Source organism: Arvicola amphibius, chromosome 6 (assembly GCF_903992535.2).
Source record: "Arvicola amphibius chromosome 6, mArvAmp1.2, whole genome shotgun sequence".
Classification (NCBI taxonomy): Eukaryota; Metazoa; Chordata; class Mammalia; order Rodentia; family Cricetidae; genus Arvicola; species Arvicola amphibius.
In genome coordinates, this window is record NC_052052.2 from 396754 (window position 1) to 416321 (window position 19568).

The 19568-nt window shown below is 47.5% G+C and overlaps 2 protein-coding genes across 5 annotated transcripts; one reads left to right on the top strand and one right to left on the bottom strand.

The window, feature by feature from the left end:
* Positions 1 to 859: 859 nt before the first annotated feature.
* Sdf4 (stromal cell derived factor 4) lies at positions 860 to 14171 on the bottom strand. 4 transcript variants are annotated; one of them, XM_038333943.2, is made up of 7 exons: positions 14056 to 14171; positions 10395 to 10724; positions 7194 to 7330; positions 6135 to 6248; positions 2112 to 2270; positions 1732 to 1907; positions 860 to 1293 (listed from the first exon to the last, which is right to left on the bottom strand). In XM_038333943.2, the coding sequence occupies exons 2-7, from the start codon at positions 10697 to 10699 to the stop codon at positions 1117 to 1119; spliced, it is 1068 nt and encodes a 355-aa protein (XP_038189871.1). In that variant the 5' UTR covers positions 10700 to 10724; positions 14056 to 14171; the 3' UTR covers positions 860 to 1116. The 4 variants fall into 4 exon arrangements, with proteins under 4 accessions (XP_038189871.1, XP_038189869.1, XP_038189870.1 ...); XM_038333941.2 differs by having other exon boundaries at positions 13987 to 14141; XM_038333942.2 differs by lacking the exon at positions 14056 to 14171 and adding an exon at positions 13735 to 13890.
* Positions 14172 to 14271: 100 nt separating this feature from the next.
* B3galt6 (beta-1,3-galactosyltransferase 6) lies at positions 14272 to 16163 on the top strand. Its single transcript, XM_038333945.1, has one exon. The coding sequence runs from the start codon at positions 14415 to 14417 to the stop codon at positions 15390 to 15392; it is 978 nt and encodes a 325-aa protein (XP_038189873.1). The 5' UTR covers positions 14272 to 14414; the 3' UTR covers positions 15393 to 16163.
* Positions 16164 to 19568: the final 3405 nt, after the last annotated feature.

Consider the following 19568-nt stretch of genomic DNA (forward strand, 5'->3'; position numbering starts at 1 on the left):
CCCATTTAACCAGTGTCCACCTCCAAAGTGTCTAGTCACAATGTTTTCTTTTTTTCATCTAAAGAATGACGTGGGGCTGGAGAGATGGCTCAAAGGTTAAGAGCACTGGCTGATCTTCCGGAGGTCCTGAGTTCAATTCCCAGCAGCCACATGGTGGCTCACAACCATCTGTACTGAGATCTGGTGCCCTCTTCTAGCCTGCAGGCATACAAGGAGGCTGAACACTGTGTACACAATAAATAAATCTTAAAAAAAAAAAAGAATGACAATGTGTTGCTGGGCATTGGTGGCACACGCCTTTAATTCCAGCATTTGGGAAGTAGAGGCAGGTGGATCTCTGGATTCCAGAAAAGCCAGGGCTACATAAAGAAACCCTGTCTCAAAAAATAAACAAGAAAGCAAGAAAAGAAAAACAAGAGGTGAGAAGGTAATTCTATTTTAAAGGAATGATTCTTGTGATGACAAATATCTGCACTTTCTCACAGGGGGTGGTGCTGGATAGTATCCTGCAAGGTTCTGAGGAGTTTGACCTACCAGACCCTACCAAGGAGGTAGCACCTGCAGAACTGTACGGCTGATTAATTCCAGAGAAATGTGATCTACTTTATGTTAATCTTTCAGTTTTCAAGGAAATTGCAAGAGTTGCAGTTATTCCGCACAGTGTGGTGAGCCCACGGAGGGGCCCAGCCCAGAGCTCCTGGACCTGACCTTTGAAGCACCTCAACTGAACCAACCACTCCAAGCAATTCTCAGAAGTAGAATGTAGCAATTGAGAGAGATTTAGCAAGCCAATGCAGCTCAGCCCATGACTGGTACAGAAGGGCCGCTGCCTCAGATACATGCTGGAAAGGACAGATAGTCTAGTAAGCATATCTTTAATGAGTCTGGGCCATGCTGTGGCGGAAGCTGAGCCAGAGCATATGGACACAGCACAAGAAAGGAGGTTCTGGGACAGCACTTTTAGGGGTCATGGTAGCCCCCAGACACAGAGTAGGTAGCCTTTCAAACCCACCCTGGGACCCAGTCAACCACAGGTCTCACTAGACCACAGGCCCCTCAAGGTGTAGGAAGGGTCAGACAGGAGACTGGCAGCCTGGCTCAGGCAGAGGGGCATGCTCAGAACTCCTCATGCACGTTGCGGGCATAGTCCATCAGCTTGCTGCCAGTGAAGAACTCGCTATACTTGAGGATCTCCTCAGGTTCCAGGTGGTGGTTCTGGTTCTCATCAGCAATGGCGATCATCTGTTTGGCTTCATTGAGGGCATTGTATTCATTCATGGGGTCCATGTAGTTCTGTGAGATCCAGACATAGGTCAGTGGCCTATACCTGGCACCCTATCAACAGGGAGGCCCTGTGCCCAGGGGTCACTTCAGAAGTGGGGCTAGTATGTGCTTCCTATACTGGTCCCATGCAAAAGGGGCCTTAAGAGTCCCTAACACAGGGTTGAGGATGTAGCTCTATGATGGAACAATTATTTAGCATGTTTAAAGGCCCTGGAATTCATCCTGAGCACCAAAACAAATTTCCAGATGCCTTTCACAGACTAGGGAGTTGCTTTCCAAAGGCTACAGGTTTCACAAGACGTTCTATCTCTTGAACCCGAGTCCTAATGCTGATGCTCACTGCCTCATCATCATGTCGGCAAGCCCCCTTCTCTTTGGGACCTTACTATGTAGGATTAACCCACAGCCCCCGAACCCACACCAGCGTTCATAAGCACCCTTGCTCACCTCCAGCTCCTCCATGGTCACAATCCCATCATGGTTGGAATCAATCAGTTCCTCAAACTCCTTCTTCCTGTCTTTCACCCAATTGTCATCAATGTCTTGGCCCTGCTGGTTCTCAACAGTGCCCACAGGCAAGGAGATGAATTCAGGCAGAGACAGCTGCTTATCACCATCCTGGTCTACAGATAAAGGGAGGGAAGAGGTCGTGTTCAGCTTGGGCTTTACCTAAAACTCACTGGGCACCACTTAAGAACCTCCTCAGAAACCAAAACAGGATAAGCCCACCTACCCCGAGGCGTGGTGTCCCTTTCAGCAGTGTAGTGCTCCCAGCCCACTGGTCACCCTCAGGCCCAGAACAGTGTCATAATGGGGACAGGCCTTACCCAAGTCCCGAACAATCTCCTTGACCATGAACTTGAGCATGCCCCGGCTGTGCTCAGGGTGAAGGAATGAAAGGAACTCATCCTCAGTCAGCAGCAGGTCTGCAGGTGGATTGTCTGCCTGGTACCAGCGACCTTTGAGGTTCTCAAGGACTTCCTGTGCTGCGAGAGGCAGGTCAGTGAATACTTAGGCATGCTGGACACTAATGCCAGCACCCACAAGGTTTTACTTGAACTTAAGACAGCTGTTATTTCCAGGGCTCAAGACTAAGGGTGCTAGCCCACCACCCAGAAGAGCCTGGTCCTTGGGAGGAGACAAACAGGACCCCCGGACACTGCCCAACCTGCCTTCCCTGCACGCTCCAAGGTGTTTATTCCTCATCAGAAACGGAAATTTCACCGAGACTGAGGCTGACTCACCCTTATTGACGTCTATAGGAACAAAGGTGTCATTTTTGTTCCTCTGTATGTTTTTCATGTGCATTATCATTCGGAGAGTATAGAATGCAAAAAACCCAGTTTCTAGAAATGACTGCGGTAGTGAGCAAAGCTTCCCATGAACTCTAGAAATGATTGCCTATGCATCCTCTAATGTCTCCCATGTTCCCAGGGCAGAAATGAATCTTCCTCCATCTGGGACTCAACACAGTCAGTGACTATGTACCATTGCCTAGGCTTCTGAGTTGCTCAGCTCCAGGAAGCCTAAAAATCATTGCCTGCCTTCATGGCCTGAGGCTGACTCTGGCCACATCCTGACTGTAGCAGCCCCTCCACGAACCATTAAGTGCCTGATCACCACAGACAGACCAAATGGCCAAATGCACAGTATTTCCTGTGTTAATCTAACCTGTCTAACAGGACTCACTTAAAAAATGGTGGGGAATGGGTGGGATACATTGGCACAGCCCTATAGTCCCAGCTGCTTGGGAGGCTGAAGCAGGCAGCTCATTTGAATGATTATCTCAAAAAGTAAAAATAAAGACAAAAAAAAAAGTGATAGAAGGCAGACTTCTCTGCCAAGACTCCCACCATGCACCGAGGGAGACCTCTTAGCATTATAAAAAGGAGATTATACAGTGTAGGCCTCTCCTCTAGGATACTATCAAGTGCTTAGATCACCCCAGTCAAAGGCCCTTCAGTGGGTTGAGGACAGGATGTGAATACACAGGCTTTAACTGTTGTAATGATAAATGTCCCTCACTGTCTAGGGCACTTGAATACATGATCCCCAGTAATGCTATCTGGAGAGGTTTAGGAGGTGAGGCCTTGTTGGAGAAAGTACATTCCTAGGGGCAGGCTTTGAGTGCTTATAGTCTCTCACTTCCAATTCGTGTGCTCTCCTTCAAGCCTGCAGTTCAAGATGTAAGCTTTTGGCTTCTTGCTCCTGCCACCATTCTGGACTCTAATCCTCTGGAACCATAAGTTGCTTTGGTCATGGTACTCTATCACAGCAACAGAAAAGACTAATAGAGAAGTTGGCACCAGACAGAAGGGTGTTGCTGTAAAGAATCTGACCTGCTGGTTTTGAAAAATGACTCAGAAAGTGTGTGAATGCTGTAAGCAGAGCTTATAGGGCCATGATAGGAGCCTGGAAGACAGTAGTGCTAGAAGCAAGGCTGTCTGTGGAGGCCTAGCTCAAAAGGTTTCAGAGGGAAACAATATTAGCAACTGGGCTAGAGGGCATTCTGGTAATATTTTGGTGAATAATCTGGCTGCCTTTTGCCACTGTCCTGAGAATTTATCCAAAGCTAAATTTAAAAGTAATGAAATAGAAGCTGAAGAGATTGTCCCGTGATTAAGAGCATGGATTGCCTTTGCAAAGGACCTAGGTTCAATTCCCAGCATCCATATGGTACTATGGGGTAATCCTTCTGTATTTTGTGAATATGTATTACTCTCATTGGTTAATAAAAAAGCTGATTGGCCTATAGCAAGGCAGAATAAGGCTAGGCAGAAAAGTCACACTGAAAATGCTAGGAGAAAGAAGAGTCAGAGAGATGGCAACTGTCATTAGCCACATGGCATACAGAGATCAACAGAAATGGGTTACCTTAAATGTAAGAGCTTAAGCTATGGGCCGAGCATTTATATTCATATATTCAGCCTCTGAGTCGGTTATTTGGGACTGGCGAATCAGGACAGAGAAAACTCTGTTTACACATGGTGCCCAATGTGGGGCGTGGATCTACATAAGACCTGAGAAAGCTTTAAAAAGTTTCTAAATGAATAGAAACAGAGCCACACTGGACTATCTAGTCTCTCATGCTGGCCACGTTACAGAGACATCTCCAGACAACTGTTTGGGACGGTCTAGGAGTAGAGGCCTTGCTAGAAGTAAATCACTGAGAGTGGGCTTTTGAGTCTTGCCTACTGCCAGTTCACTCTGTTTTATGCTTGTAGTTCAAGATGTGAGTTCTCGGCTTCCTGTTCCTGTGCCCATACTTCCTTCCTGCTGCTGGTATGGACTCTAACCCTCTGGAACCGAAGGCCCAAATAAAGTCTTTCTAAGTTGTCTTTGGCAGTGCTTTAGCACAACAGAAACGTAGCTAATACACAGGCTCAAGAAGGTCAGATGTGGCTGAGTAGGGACCTCAGGCACGGAGATCTTTAATAGTGTAAGATCTAAACACCTCCAACTAAGTCATGAGGGCAGATCAGGCTCCAGAGACACAGGAGTGGCGATAGGTCTCACTCAGGATAGACACAAAGTGGCCAGAGTCAGAAGTCACAGAGGGGATAGCTGTGAGGGCACCAAACGCCCTGTAGCTCTGAAAGGTATCTTCAAAACTGCCAACAACCTGGACAGGCATATACTAGCCTCACTACAAGAGAAGGACAAGGACCTTCAGGAACCTCCACCTGTCAGCATGAAATGAAGGACAAGTAATGGAAACATAAAACAGAATAAAGGAGAGGAAAATCAGATAATCTCTTTGGGAGGGAAGAAGAGAATAATTGAAGGTTTAGAACTTAGCCATGTAGAATTCCTCTAACCAACAATGCTAGTTCTACAGAAGCTAAGGCAGGAAAACTGCTTTAAGTGCAAGGCTCTCACCTACGGTGTGAGATCTTGCCAAAAAAACAAAAACAAAAACAAAAACGCTGGGCAGAAGCAGGCAGATCTCTGAGTTTGAGGTCAGCCTTTTCTACAGTTCAAGTTCCTGGACAGCCATCGCTACACAAAAAAAAAAAAACCAAAAACCTTGTCTTGAAAAACAAAAAACAAATAAGCAAAACAACAACTTAAAAAAAAAGGAAGAGGAAAGAAATAGAAAAAAAAGGCAGAATTAAAATACTGGTCATCATGGTAGTCAGTGTGCGTGATCATGTGATCACGGCAGTAAACGTTTCCAGTGTCTGTGCTGCTAGAAAGACGTGAGTTGCTGCTCGGTAGACTGTGGCCGCTATTGAAGTCAGCTGCACAAACAGACTGAGGAGGAAGAGCATAGGTGATAGTGTGTACATCTGCCAAGAACTATACATAATGTGACCAGCCCAGGAGCGGCAACATTGGGAGTAACAGGACACGAGTCCTTACCCTCCACAGAGCCGGATAAGGGCTGTAAATGAATCACCAGATATGGCCAGGAAATGAGGTGAAGGGGAAAAGGTCCAGGGCTGGAGGCCTAACAAGTAAGGTCCTTTAGTTATGCGTTACAAACCAGCCATCCAGACCTCCCTTCCTGACAACCGCCCTGAGGAAGCTATTACTCCCAGCTTCCTCTAAGTCCTGCTCCAAGTCCCCAAGACCAGCACGCCTGACATTAACTCCAAACCAGACTGTCCACATCTCCGTCTGGAAGTGATGTCACTCTTGAGGTCCCAGGGCACTGCTGAAAGTTGTGGCTGTCAGTGCCCAGCTCTGATGTCTCAAGGCCTTGACAAAGGCTGCTCCCTCTACTAAAGTCTCTCTCACTGGATTCAGGTCCTAAAACACCAAACCCCAAGTTCCAAGACAAGGTAGAGGCAGCCCCCACTCTTAGCCAGGCTACCCTAGGCCAGCAGTGACAAGGACCCAGCACTTACTCTCCTCATCCACTTTGAGCTCCTCATGGTTCCTGATGGCGTCAGCAATTTCCTTCTCATTGTGGCCTTTGCTTGCCAAAAACTTCACTTTATATTCATCCCAGGACACACGGCCTAAGAAGAGATCACCCGTCAAGACTTAGCAAAGAAAGCTGGTCATGAAGACGTTGTTCTAGGACGTCTGCTAAACCCTGGCAAACTCCTCTGCGCCGACTGCCTAGTACCACGGGAGGCTGACGACATATGCGGCCCAGGTATCCTGCCAGGGTGGCATTCAGGGGCAGAGCAACCAGCATCCAGCTCTCAGCTTTGGTCAGTACCCTATATCTACTTCCTCACCAGCAGAGTCAACTCAAACTTTTATCCCCCAGGGCCAAGAGATGCTGGTTGGCAGCACACGGTATGAGAACCAGGGAGGGATCTCAGACTTTTAAAAGCTACTGGGTTTTTGGCTTATTGAGTAGGAGTAGTCTCAGTCTGTAGCCCCGGCTAGCTCTGAACTCTCAGATTCCTGTTTCAGTTTCCTGAGCACTGAGACTATAAACTAGGATCGGCAATACTTTTAAATTAAAATACTTGGGTCACAGCTAAGGAGACGGCTGGGAAATAAAGCATTTCCTGCGTAAGCATGAGGACCAGAATTTGAATCCTAAAATCTATGTAAAAGCTGGGTGGATGTGGAGGTCCATCTATAATTCCAGCAGAGAGAGGCAGAGACAGGGAATCCCTGGCATAAGCTGGCTAGTTAGGCTAATGGAATCAGTGAGCTCTGGACTCAAACACCCAATGCTAATTTGAGCCTTCACAGGCATACACACGTATGCGCCCACCCCCACATAGGAATACACTCACATCAGAATTCACAAAGAAACCACTTAGGTCCGTGTGGTACCTGCTGTGCCCTTTGGTTTCAACAAGCACACAGCTACTGTCAGAAACTTGAGCATTCCTACTCTTCTGTCCCTTGGCCTGGGGACATCTTCAGGTCCTTCCCATAAGGCTGGGGTATCCTGGCCGACTCCACCACTTTCCCTAGCTCTGCCACTTGGCCCACTGTACCGTCACCATCGGGGTCCACAGCCCTAAAGTGTAGTTTGTTTTCCTTCACAGCCTCCTGGAAGTGCTCTGCTGTTTTCTCCATAATCCAGTGCTGCATCTCCTTAGCGCTGATCCTCCGGTCGGTGTTCACATCTACCCTAGGAGCAGGTAATGGTAAGCATCAGACCAGGCGCTAGGGCCTTCAACAAAGAGGCAAATGCTGCTAGTTCCAGGAATTTCACAGGCAGTTGAGAACCTGCCACAAGGAGCTACTTCCCTCATTTGGAAGTGTCATAGAAAACCCAGAGGCTGCAGCTCACTAGGGGCCACCAAAGAGGACCAGGAGCCGTCAGAAAGATTGTGAGGGAGCAATTAAGTCAGGAGCTGCTACTTGAGGACAGAATAAACCATCATCAGGAACAAACTCTCTCCCACTTGAGGTACAATGGGCAGAATCATAACCCTTCACTTAATCATTCATTAATAACTATTCATTAATTTATTAACAGCCCATTTAATTAATTAATTAGGTTTGTCAGGGCAGGGTTTTTCTGTGTAGCACTAGCTGTTCTGGAACTGGCTCTGTAGAGCAGGTTGGCCTCGAACTCACAGAGATCCACCTGCCTCTGCACCCCAAGTGCTGGAATTAAAGGCACTACCATATCAAGCTTATAACCCTTCTAATCATAGCACAGTCTTCATACTTTACATAAACACCTTCACATGAAATCAACATATAGCAAAAGCTCTTTGGGAAAACTGATATTTTGTTCAAGGATAGAACCAAGGTCTTGGTGAGAGAGACCTTGGGACTTGGGGAGAGATTGTAGGAATCCCTAAAGACACAGTAGAGGAAATGTCAGGAAGAGTCTGTGTCAGGGCCAATGAAATGGCGCAGTCTCTGTGAGAAAAGGCACTTGCTACCAAGCCTCCTGACAATCTGAGTTTTATCTCTCTCTCTCTCTCTCTCTCTCTCTCTCTCTCTCTCTCTCTCTCTCTCTCTCTCATCATATACAGAGAGAGCGCGTGCACGCAAATAAGTAAGTAAATAAACAAATATGGACAGTCCTTACATGATGTGGGATTCCCCTCTATATGTTGTGAATATATTTTATTACCATTAGTTAATAAAGAAGCTGCTTTGGCCTATAGCAGGGCAGGAAACCCAAGCAGAGATGGAAGAGGAAAGAAGGCAGAGTCAGAGAGACGCCATGCAGCTGCCAAAGAAGATGTCAAAACTTTGCCAGGAAGCCACAGCCTGGTGGCAATACACAGATTAATAGAAATGGGTTAATTCAAGATATAAGAGCTAGCTAGGAATATGCCTGAGCCACTGGCCAAACTGTGTTGTAATTAATATAGCTTTTGTGTGATTATTTGGGTCTGGGTAGCTGGGAAATGAAAGCCCAGTCTCTGTTTACACTTATAGTTAGACTTATCAATCTATTCCCAAGAGAATGTTGAGACCAAAGACACTCCACTTGGAGCTTGTCTTCTTCTTGGCAAAACTGGCCATTGGGCAAGGAACTGCCCATACCTCAACCACTGACAAAATGCATAGTATCTGGAAATGGATAAGCAGGACTGTCAAATCTTGCCAAGACAGGGTAAGATGGTTTTGAAAATTTTCTTGACTTTGAAAATAGTCTGTCAGTTATTCTAGGCCTTAGTCAAAGTTGGTTGCCTCAATGTTGCAAATGAGACTTTGGGTGATTGCCCAGGTAGCCAGTTGTCTCTGTGATTTGTTGCATGTTTTGGAGGTTGCTTAACTGCACTTCCTAATCACTCAGGTAACATTATTTCCCTTCTTAGATCTTCGAAGGGGTTGAAAACTAGATGAATGTAGTTACTTTCCTGTCATGTCTTGGCCAAGTTATTTATTATACAAGACTTAAGCTAGTTAGAATAGGATATTTGTTCTTATTGTATATAATTTTGTATTAGGTTTAGAACTCTCCTAGTTAAACAAAAGGGGGAGGTGCTGCGGGAAGGTTTACAGCTAGTAACTACCCGCCTACTGGGGCGTGGCCTCATAGACTATTTACCCGGATATGGAAGCATGTCCACATGTCTGTCCGGCCTGTCGTCTCTCGTCCCCCTGGTTCCCACTTGGCTAGTTCAGATTGTTTTGGATCTCATTTCCATCCGCCATTCAAGCAGAGAATCCTGGTTTTGTAAGTTTTCCCTCTAAATAAATAACTGTCTATCTCTCAGTTTTGAGCCAGTGTGAGATTTCTTTTAAGTGCCCAATATCTCTGCCCATCAGGTAAAAGGCAGACACGGTTACAGAAACCTTTATCCTAGCACTGAGAAAGCAGAGATAAAGCCGGGTGTGATGGTGTGGCGCATATCTTTAATCCCAGGATTTGGGAGGCGGAGGCCAGCCTGGTCTATATAGTGAGTTCCAGGATAGTCAGGGCTACATAATAGAGAGATCCTGTCTTAAAACACACAAAGCAAGCAAGCAAGCAGGCAAGCAAGCAAACACGCACACACGCAGAAGCAAGTGGATCACTGTGAGTCCAAGGCTAGCCAGGGATACACAGTAAGATCTTATCTCAGAAAAAAGAAAGGGAGGAGTGAGGGAGGCAGGAAGGGAGGAAAGGCACAAGAACCTGTGTCCTCCTCCCCTCATCAGCTCTTGACCTATTTTAGGTTTGTCAGATCTTTTTCCTGACAGCCCAGGGCCATCCCTACTCCACCTTGAATTATTATAACCTGCTGGGACCACGCCACTTTCCACTTGGCCTGACTTTAGGTTTTTCAATTGATAAACTTATAGTTGGAACAGTCATGCACAGAATCCTTGAGAGGTGGGGTGGGGGTAGAGGTCTACCTATCCTGAGGTCTTTCTGGCCATGAGGGCCTAAACATCAGTGTTGGCCCTACAGGTCCATCAAAGTACAAGGTGCTAGACAGAGCAGTGGTTCTCGACCTTCCTAATTCTGTGACCTTTCAACACAGTTCCTAATGTTGTGGTGAGCACCAACCATGAAATTATTTTTGTTGTTACTTCATAATTGTAATTTTGTTACTGTTATGATATTTGTATTTTCCAACGGTCTTAAGCAACCCCTGTGAAAGGGCCATTCGATCCCAAAGGAGTGGTGACCCACACGTTGAGAGCCATTGTGCTAGAGAAACAGCTTATGACAAATGGGTTATCATCTCAAATGCTGCATCCTTTGACACACACTCATAAGGGACACATGAGACACCTACTTGGAAAAGATGACCATCAGCTTCCTCCGGCTTCTTCTTGGCTCTGAGTCCTCATCAAACCCGTCCATATCCTTCCCCAGGAAAACTTCCTGGTGGAAGTCCTTGTTCAGGTGCCCGTCCATCTCCAGCTTCACCCCGTTCAAATGGTCTGGGGGTAGGATCTCATTTTCCTCCCTGTTGGTCGCTCTTTCCCGGGTGGATGAGTGGTTGGCTGGTCTGGCAGCTGCATCCATCAGGAGGACAAGGCCCAAGAGCCAGAGGCCATGAGCAGCCAGACCACAGAGGGAGCTCTGCCTGGACGTCATTGCTACCAGTTAGACCATGGGACTCCTGCAAGTGGTGAACCAGAAGTAGCAGTAAGAAGAAAGGGAAACCACAGATCAAACGAGAGCCTGGGGTAGTACAAAAGTTCTGAGTTACTGGCACTGCCAAGAAAGCTGAAGGCTGAGGGCAGGCTCAACCCGACAGTCTACAAAGACAAACCAGGCCAGGTGGTAATGGCACATCCCAGCACTTGGTGACTCTCTATGAGTTTGAGGTCAGCCTGGTTTACAGATCAAGTTTCAGGACAGCCAGGGCTACACAGAGAAAATACGCCATACAGAGAAAGAGCGTATTTATTTTATAACATGATTTAATAATCAGGATCAACCACATATTCAAGCAGGATATGATGGCATTCACCTTTAATCCCAGAACACAGGAGGTAGTCACAGGCGGAACTTTATGAGTTCAAGGCCAGTCTGGCCTACAGTGTAAGCTCTGAGCTAGCCATGGATAAACAGAAAGATTCTGCCTCAAAAACCAAACAAAATCCATGCATATGGAGCTGGTACTGTAGCTCAGTCCTGGGGGGTTGATCCCCAGCACCACAGAAAAAGATGAAGAGGGAAAAAGGAAAAAAGAAAGGTAATGGGTGGTATTTTTACTTTTTAAGAAGAAACTGGAGGAATGTAACAGGAATGTTCTTTGGGCCACCAACCAGCTCCCAAATAAAGACACAGAGACTTATTATCAATTAAGAATACTCAGCCTTAGCGTAGGCTTCTCCCACTAGCTCTTTTAACTTAACTTAACCTGTTTCTATTCATCTACATTTTGGCTCACGGCTTTTTACCTTTCTTTCATTCTGTATGTCCCATTTTGCTGCTTCTTCTGTGTCTGTCTAGCTGGCCCCTGGCATCTCCCTATTATCTTTCTTTCTCCTCAATCCTAAATTTCTCCTCCTACTTCATCTCCCTGCCTGGAAGTTCCACCTATACTTCCTCCCTTGCTATTGGCCATTCAGTTTTTTATTAGATCAATCAAGTACCTTAGGCAGGCAAGGTAAAACAGCAACACATCTTTACATAATTAAACAAATATTCAGCAACAGAGGAAGGCACTTGGCCAGGCTGAAGTCCCAACTCAAAATTGTCACCACTTCCAGACGCTGATCTATACGGTACGCCACCCCTACACACCAACAGTACAGCCTGCCAACAACACAGCAAAGCAAAACTGACCCCCTCCCTCCCTGGTTCCTATTACAATGTCTGGTATATGACTGTGGTCATGCACTCGCTCTAAGAGCTTGGTTAAGTCTTCTGACCTCTGTGTGTCTGTTCCTCACTAATCGCCCCTACTTTCCACCTCAGTGTTCTGTGTGGAGTGGGGGCACACACTGTGTGCTGAACAGAGACTACACACATACATCTACATTTGTGCTTCCATCAGCGTGTATCACTAAGAAACGCTAGGGAACCTGAAGTCTTATTTGACCAGAACACGGAAAGCATGTTTACTTCTTCTCAGTCTGTCTTCCTGCCAATTTGCTGGCCTTCTGTCTGCAGCCTGGCCCCACTGATGTGCAGTAGCTGTCTCCCGTTCTGCCCCTGGAAAGGACCCTGTCTGACTTAGCTTCTTTATCCCAACACTGCCAGTATTAGAACCTAAAAGACAGTTAGTCAATGTTGTCTTCAGAGACACTAAATACTACTCAAAAGCATAGAGTAAATCCATTGGAATAGTACTTAAGATGTGCCCTGGGAAGTACAGCCTGCCAAGAGCCAGGAGCTAAAGGAGACTGTTGTCACCCAAGGCAAGGAGCCCTGAAATGTGGTTCTATTCCTGATGTCTCTACTCTTCTGGCCATGGAAACACCAGAACCAACGCAACTTCCTCCTGGTATTATTAATTATACTTTGCTCCTTGAAGAACAAAGTTCTCAATCTAACTATTCTGATAAACGATGTGGAACAGTCACTTATATATCATACATAAAAAGCAACCCAAAACAACCAAGACTCTATCAACTGATTTCCTCATACTGGTTCAGTTTTTTCCTTGCCCATGCTAGGCAAGAGTCCCCACTACCTCCCCACAATGGTTATTTATCTTAATGCAAAAGTTTGCTGCATAGCTAAACAAGTTGGGCAGCTGCTCTCTTCCTCCCCACCTAACCTGAAATCCCTAAGTCAGGATTTCAAGGAGCTTCATCTTGTCATAGCCCCTACACAAATCAGCTCTCAGCAAGTGGTCAAGAAGATACTAAGACCTTCAGAGGTGACAATGGTACCTCCTGACCTGCCATCAACCGCAGTCCAGTGACATATTTATCAAAGTAAGTCACAACTGTTCTATGTTATGATTAGCTGTTAATCTCTTTCTGGGCCTAATTTATAAGTTAAATTTTGCTGTAACTATAAACCTGAGTTTCCGGCTTCAGGCACCCACAGAGTGGTTGGGGGAATATTTGTACTTATTTGCCATCCTTACATTACAACTCTGGTGAAACCAGGCATTTGTTTGTTTGTTTGCTTTTGTTTTTGTTTGGAGACAGGGTCTCACTATTGAGCCTTGATTGGCTAGGAGCTTGCCAAGTAGAGCAGGTTGGACTTGAAAGTGTTGCGCAAACTTCCTGCGCATTGGGATAACAGGCCAGAGGATCAAGAGTTCAAGGCCAGCAGCCTCAGCTAAATTCCGGCCAATCTGAGCTACGTGAGACCCTGTCTCAAAACTCACAATAACAACAGCAAAAAGAAAAAAAAAATTAAAAAAAGACCATCACAATCTAAAAAACAACTACATAATCTAAAACCGTCCAAAGGCTGTTAGAGGACTGGGGTCTTGGCCCAGTTAGTAGAGTATTTGCCCCGCATTTGTAAGGTCCTGGATTCGATCTCCTCCAGTAACACAAAATAAGGATGTAAATAAAAATAAATAAAAGCTCTGTCAATTTAGGAACTGCACTCAATAGTACCAAACAGAACTACCACCAAAGCCGGGCCAGGTATGAAGGTTTTAGCACAGGCCTTCAATTTCCAACTCGTAGTACTAGAACTCATGGCGCACATTTTACCGAAGATAAAACCGGGATAGAGATGCTGGAACACAAGTTGAGGTCACAACGCCAGCCGGTAACACAGCCCCGAGCCTCAGTCCCCCGCGGCTCCGTGAGTTCCGGAATAAGCAGCCGGGCAAGAGGGCGGGCACACTCTTAACAGGGCGACCGCGGGGTCAAGCGGGATCAGAACCAAAGCGACCCGAACGGTGGATGCGTGGCCTTCCAAGCCCGCCCCTCACAAAGCAGCTTCAGGGACCCCTCACTCACCCCCGGCTTTCTGGAGCGCCGGGTCTAGGGAGCGCAGCTGGGCGCCCGCAAAGTCTTACGCGGACTTACACTCAGGCCGCCGCCATCATTCTTCCGGGAAGGGGCGAGTAAGACAACCGGGAACCGTGAGAGCGGGCACGGCCTCTGGAGCGAATCTCGGAGGCGCCATCTTTATCATGGGCGGAAGCAGCCTCCTAAAAACAACCAATAAAGCTGGCGCGCGAGGTCACGTGGCACGCATCCTTGACCCAGGCCTCGCCTTCAACACCGCCCTGGCTGTCAGATCCTGGGAATCCAGGCACCCAGTGAGCGGGTTTCTCGGGGCTCCTCCTACCGCTGCCAGGGCGAGCCCGCTATGCGGGTCTCCGGGTAGCGCAGGCGCTTTCCGGCCTCCGCGCTTGCGCACTCGGCGACCTCCCGCCCGCACCATGAAGGTACTCCGGCGGGCTTGGCGGCACCGGGTGGTGCTGGCCCTGAGCGGCCTGGCGTTTTGCAGCACCACGCTGTTGTATCTGGCGCGCTGTGCATCCGAGGGCGAGACGCCCGCAGCGGCCGGAGCCGCTCAGCCCCGCGCTAAGGCCTTCCTGGCGGTGCTAGTGGCTAGTGCGCCCCGCGCGGTGGAGCGTCGCAGCGCGGTGCGCAGCACGTGGCTGGCACAGGGGAGGCGCGGCGGCCCCAAGGACGTGTGGGCGCGCTTTGCTGTGGGCACCAGCGGCCTGGGCTCAGAGGAGCGGCGCACGCTGGAGCTCGAGCAAGCACAGCACGGGGACCTGCTGCTGCTGCCCTCCCTGCGCGATGCCTACGAGAACCTCACGGCCAAGGTCCTGGCCATGTTGACTTGGCTGGACGAGCACGTAGACTTCGAGTTCGTGCTCAAGGCGGATGACGACTCCTTTGCGCGCCTGGACGCCCTACTGGCAGAGCTACGCGCACGTGAGCCTGCACGCCGCCGTCGCCTCTACTGGGGCTTCTTTTCTGGGCGCGGGCGAGTCAAGCCCGGAGGTCGCTGGCGAGAAGCTGCCTGGCAACTCTGCGACTACTACCTGCCCTATGCTCTGGGCGGTGGGTACATCCTCTCTTCGGACCTGGTGCACTACCTGCGCCTCAGCCGGGAGTACCTGCGTGCATGGCACAGTGAAGATGTATCGCTGGGTGCGTGGCTGGCACCCGTGGATGTGCAGCGGGAACACGACCCGCGCTTCGACACAGAGTACAAATCACGGGGCTGCAGCAATCAGTACCTGGTGACACACAAACAGAGCCCGGAGGACATGCTGGAGAAGCAACAGATGCTGCTTCATGAGGGCCGATTGTGCAAGCAAGAGGTGCAATTGCGCCTCTCCTATGTCTATGATTGGTCAGCGCCACCCTCCCAGTGCTGCCAGCGCAAGGAGGGCATTCCCTGATGTCACTGCATGTGCTAGGGCCTCTCCGGACCCAGGTCAAGCTGCCTGGACAATCTGGCCAATTGTCTGGGGTGAGCCTGGTTTATACAATTACTGTTGAGGCCTTGGGACCTCAATTCATTTACTGATGGCCAGAGGCAGCTAACAACATCTAGTCCGTTCCTTGGAGGGTGTGCTCATTCATGGTCTCCTGTAAGGCCTGTCCAGGGGGCATCTTGTATGGGTTTGTACATTGCATCTGCACCCCCCACACACACCTTCAGCCAGAGTAATGTCAGCCATCTGGGGTGTGAAGGCAGGGGGCCTTCTCCCTTGATGAATTTATTATAGTACGGCAGTCGGTCCCTACTTGCGCTGTGCAGCTCATGCGCTGTCCGCAGACTGACGTGTTAGATTCATCTGTATATTGCCATCAAAGTGTTACTTGCCAAAATTGTCATTGTATTGTTTGGACAAAGTTCTATTCTGTTGTGTCTCCCGTTTTTATCCTTTGTCATGTACAAGTCTAAGATTTGACTTAATTTTCAAGTCAGCTAGCTTAGAGAGTATTTTGTCTCTGAAGATAGTTTGGTAAATGTAATTCAGTTTGCTTGAAAACTATTTATAAATACTGTAAATTTGTGTAGATAAGAATTTTAAGTTGAAAGTTGGTGGTGCACAACTTTAATCCCAGCACTTGGGAGGCAGAGGCAGGCGGGTCTCTGAGTTCAAGGCCAGCCTGCTCTGCAGAGAAAGTTCTAGGACAACCAGGGCTACACAGAAAAACCCTGTCTCAACCTCCACCCCACCCCAAAAAAATAATTTGAGTATGTGCAAGTCTTAATTTTTTTTAACTTTTTAAGAAAAATACTTTAATGTCAAAACTTGTATCTGTGGATTAATCTATCGACACCCTGAGTGGCCAACAATTTCTGGGCATATTTAAAACAAAAGATTGTTTCATCAGTCCATTTCTCTTTCAGGTCTCCTAATAAGTCCCTTTGTTTTTGTTTTTCTCTGAATAGACCACTTTTAAGGCTTTTCAGAGAGCATGAGCCTATGACTTTAAGGCACTCAGCAACTAGGATGTTCCACACAAAGTTTGTCTTTCAAATATGCTTGGTTTATTCACACAGACATTCCTAGCAATATCATGTCAATATATAAGTTAAACAGATGTCTCAGCTGGGTAGTGGTGGCACTTGAAAGGCAGAAGAAGGTGGATCTCTGGGAGTTCAAGGCCAATCTGGTCTGCCTATTGAGGAAACCTGTCTCAAAAAAAAATGCAGACGTCTCACCAAGCTGGGACCAGCCGTTTGGGCAGAAACGCCGCTGCGCGGTTCCACTGAGTAATCTCCAGTGCATTTTTGCAGCGTGCACTCGACCGCTGCCCACTGTGCCGTCCCGTCCTTCAGTTGTAGACTGAGAGGATGGCACCAAAGTCCAGGAGAGCCTTGAGAGCGTAGGCCGATGGCCAGCACTAACAGGCAGGCTTGAGGGGCCAAGCATCAGTGCTCACTGAGGCCAGAACCACAAAGAGAGTCTCGAATCCTCTTGGTGTCAACACAAACTATAGAAGCCTTGTCATGGGAACTTGGCAGTGTGATCCTAGAGACCTTTTCCAAACTTCCGATTTTTGTATCATTTCACTGGGTAGCCGCTTTGGACTAAGGGTTCATTGGCATACCATCCCCACCTTGGGGTTAGCTCATTAGCATATCACGACCTGTCCTGAATTAGGCTTGTATGTGGGCTGCTAGGGGGCTTGCTTCTGACACCTGGCTCTTATCAAAGCTATCTGGTGGCAAACTCAAACATATTTCAAGCTCCTATCTTTATAGTATGAGGGGATCAAGTTTTGAGACCTGTAAGGGTCAGATTAGGAGGCCTAATACGCTTTCTGTAGTGCTCCTGAAGAAGGGATGAGCTGGCCTGTCTATAACATTGTTCTTAGATAGAGTCTGTGAGATGCAATGGGGCTTAAAGGGGTCATGCCCTCTGTGGCAGCATGAATAAAAATGAACCACATAGGTCCATAGGGAGTGGCACTATGAGGAGATGTGGCCTTGTTGGAGGAGGTGTGTCACTGGGGAGGGGGTGGACTTTGAGATTTCAGGGGCACAAGCCAGTTCAAGATGTAGAACTCTCAGCTACCTCTCCAGCACTGTGTCTGCCTGCATGCCACCATGCTTCCTGTCATGATGATAACGGACTAAACCTCTTAACTGTAAGCCAGCGCCAGTTAAATGTTTTCCTTTATCGAGTTGCTGTGGCCATGGTGTCTCTTCACAGCAATAAAACCCCTAAGACGTCCTCACAAGACTGGTGGCTTCCTGGAGATGTTGATAGCAGGACCAAGACTCATACCAACCATTTTCTCATGGGATGTTTCACTTGAACTTGGAATTGCTTGAGGAATGGTTAAATCTCTGTCCTTCAGATGAAGAGATGAGCTTTACGGAAAGCCATGTGGCCATAGGCAGGCAGAACCCAAGCTAAGTGCTCCAGACGACTGCACAGAACATGGCACAGGTCCCAAAATAAAGGGTAAAAAGTCTAGACATCCACAATTTATGTAGGCTGTAGAGATGATTCAGTCAATAAAGTGCTTGCCACATAATTATGAAAACCAGAGTTTGACCTCCACCCCTGGAACTCATGTAAAAAGCCAGGTGTAGTCGTGGGCTTGTAACCCAGTATGAGGAGAGGCAGAAATAAGAATGTTCCTGAGTCTTACTGGCCAGCCAGGCTACAAGTGATCCGTAGGTACCAGTTTCAGACCCTCTCTCAAAACCAAACAAAGTATGCAGCTCCTGAGAAATACTCAAAGTTGGCCTCTCTCTAGGCTCCATGTGTATGTGCACATGCACGTGCGCGCGCACACACACACACATTTTTTGCTAACTTCAGGGTGTTGTGTGATACTAGTCCAAGAAGACAGACATCACCTGTTACACCATGTCCATTATGTACTATGAGGAAACATGAAAGAGAGAGATGGGCTCATGAAACAGCAAAGCCTTTAATAAATATCCACACAAGTGTGGTCACTGATCCATCAGGGCTGCAGCACAAGGACTCATTTCTCCTGGAAGCCCTGGGCAGGAGCAGAAGCAGAGTTTCTAAGCATAAAAACCATGAACAGACCCAGAAAGACAATTATTACATGTATTCACTAGTAAGTGGTTTTTAAACATAAAATAAAGAAAACTAGCCCACAAATCTCAATCCCAGAGAACCTAGACAACAATGAGGACCCTAAAAGAGTCATACATGGAAAGTAGAAAAAGACAAGATCTCCTGAGTCAATTGGGAGCATGGGGACATGGGAGAGGGTTGAAACGGAGGGGAGAGGCAAGGAGGGGAGCAGAGAAAAATGTAGAGCTTAATAAATATCAATTTAAAAAAAACCATGAACACCTATTGCCAACTCATAGTTAAAATTTTCCACTGGTCAGGATTCAAAGATTAGGGGTTATCCCTGTGTGTTCCGTCATTGTCAACTGACACAGAATGTAAGCTTTTGAGTCCAGCCAATCAGATTCATTTGTTCTTTCTGTTGTCAAGAACAGACACAATGTTTTAGAGAACTAAACATGCATAATAAGTACTTCTGTTGTTTAAGGAGTTGGTCAGTTATTGGAGACTTCCCTGTTCCACTTATAAAACATAGAGGTAGTTTAACATGTTGGAGAGCATCTTGTCCAAGCATAGTTAAGTTGGTCTAAGAGCCGCCACCACCTCCTGACCACCAACTCCGTTGGTCTCTGCCTCTTTATCTCCTTTAGGTGACTCAGACTGTCTGAGGCTGTTTTTCAACAGCCCTTATACCTTGCATATGCTTGGGGAATGTAAGTGTTACAGCTCTGAGGGGAAAGGCTTTCCCAATGGAAGTGTTACAGCTCTGATCAGGCAAGGGGAAGGTTTCCCCAGCACAAGTGTTACAGTTCTGCTGGGAAAGGTATCCTGACCATCAAGAGCCATGGAATACCACAAAGTCATTCTGCACAACAAACTTCACACAAGAGATTTATTGGGAGGGAAAAACCCAGGAGGGTGGCTGCCTCTGCTTGGATGAGAAGCAACAGGGAACTGACTAAGCAAGCTTTATATAGGGTTTAATGGGGGGCAGGGATGGAGCTTTCCAGGGTAGCCTGAAATTGGTGGGATTTTTGTGACCTGATCTTGGGGAAAGCT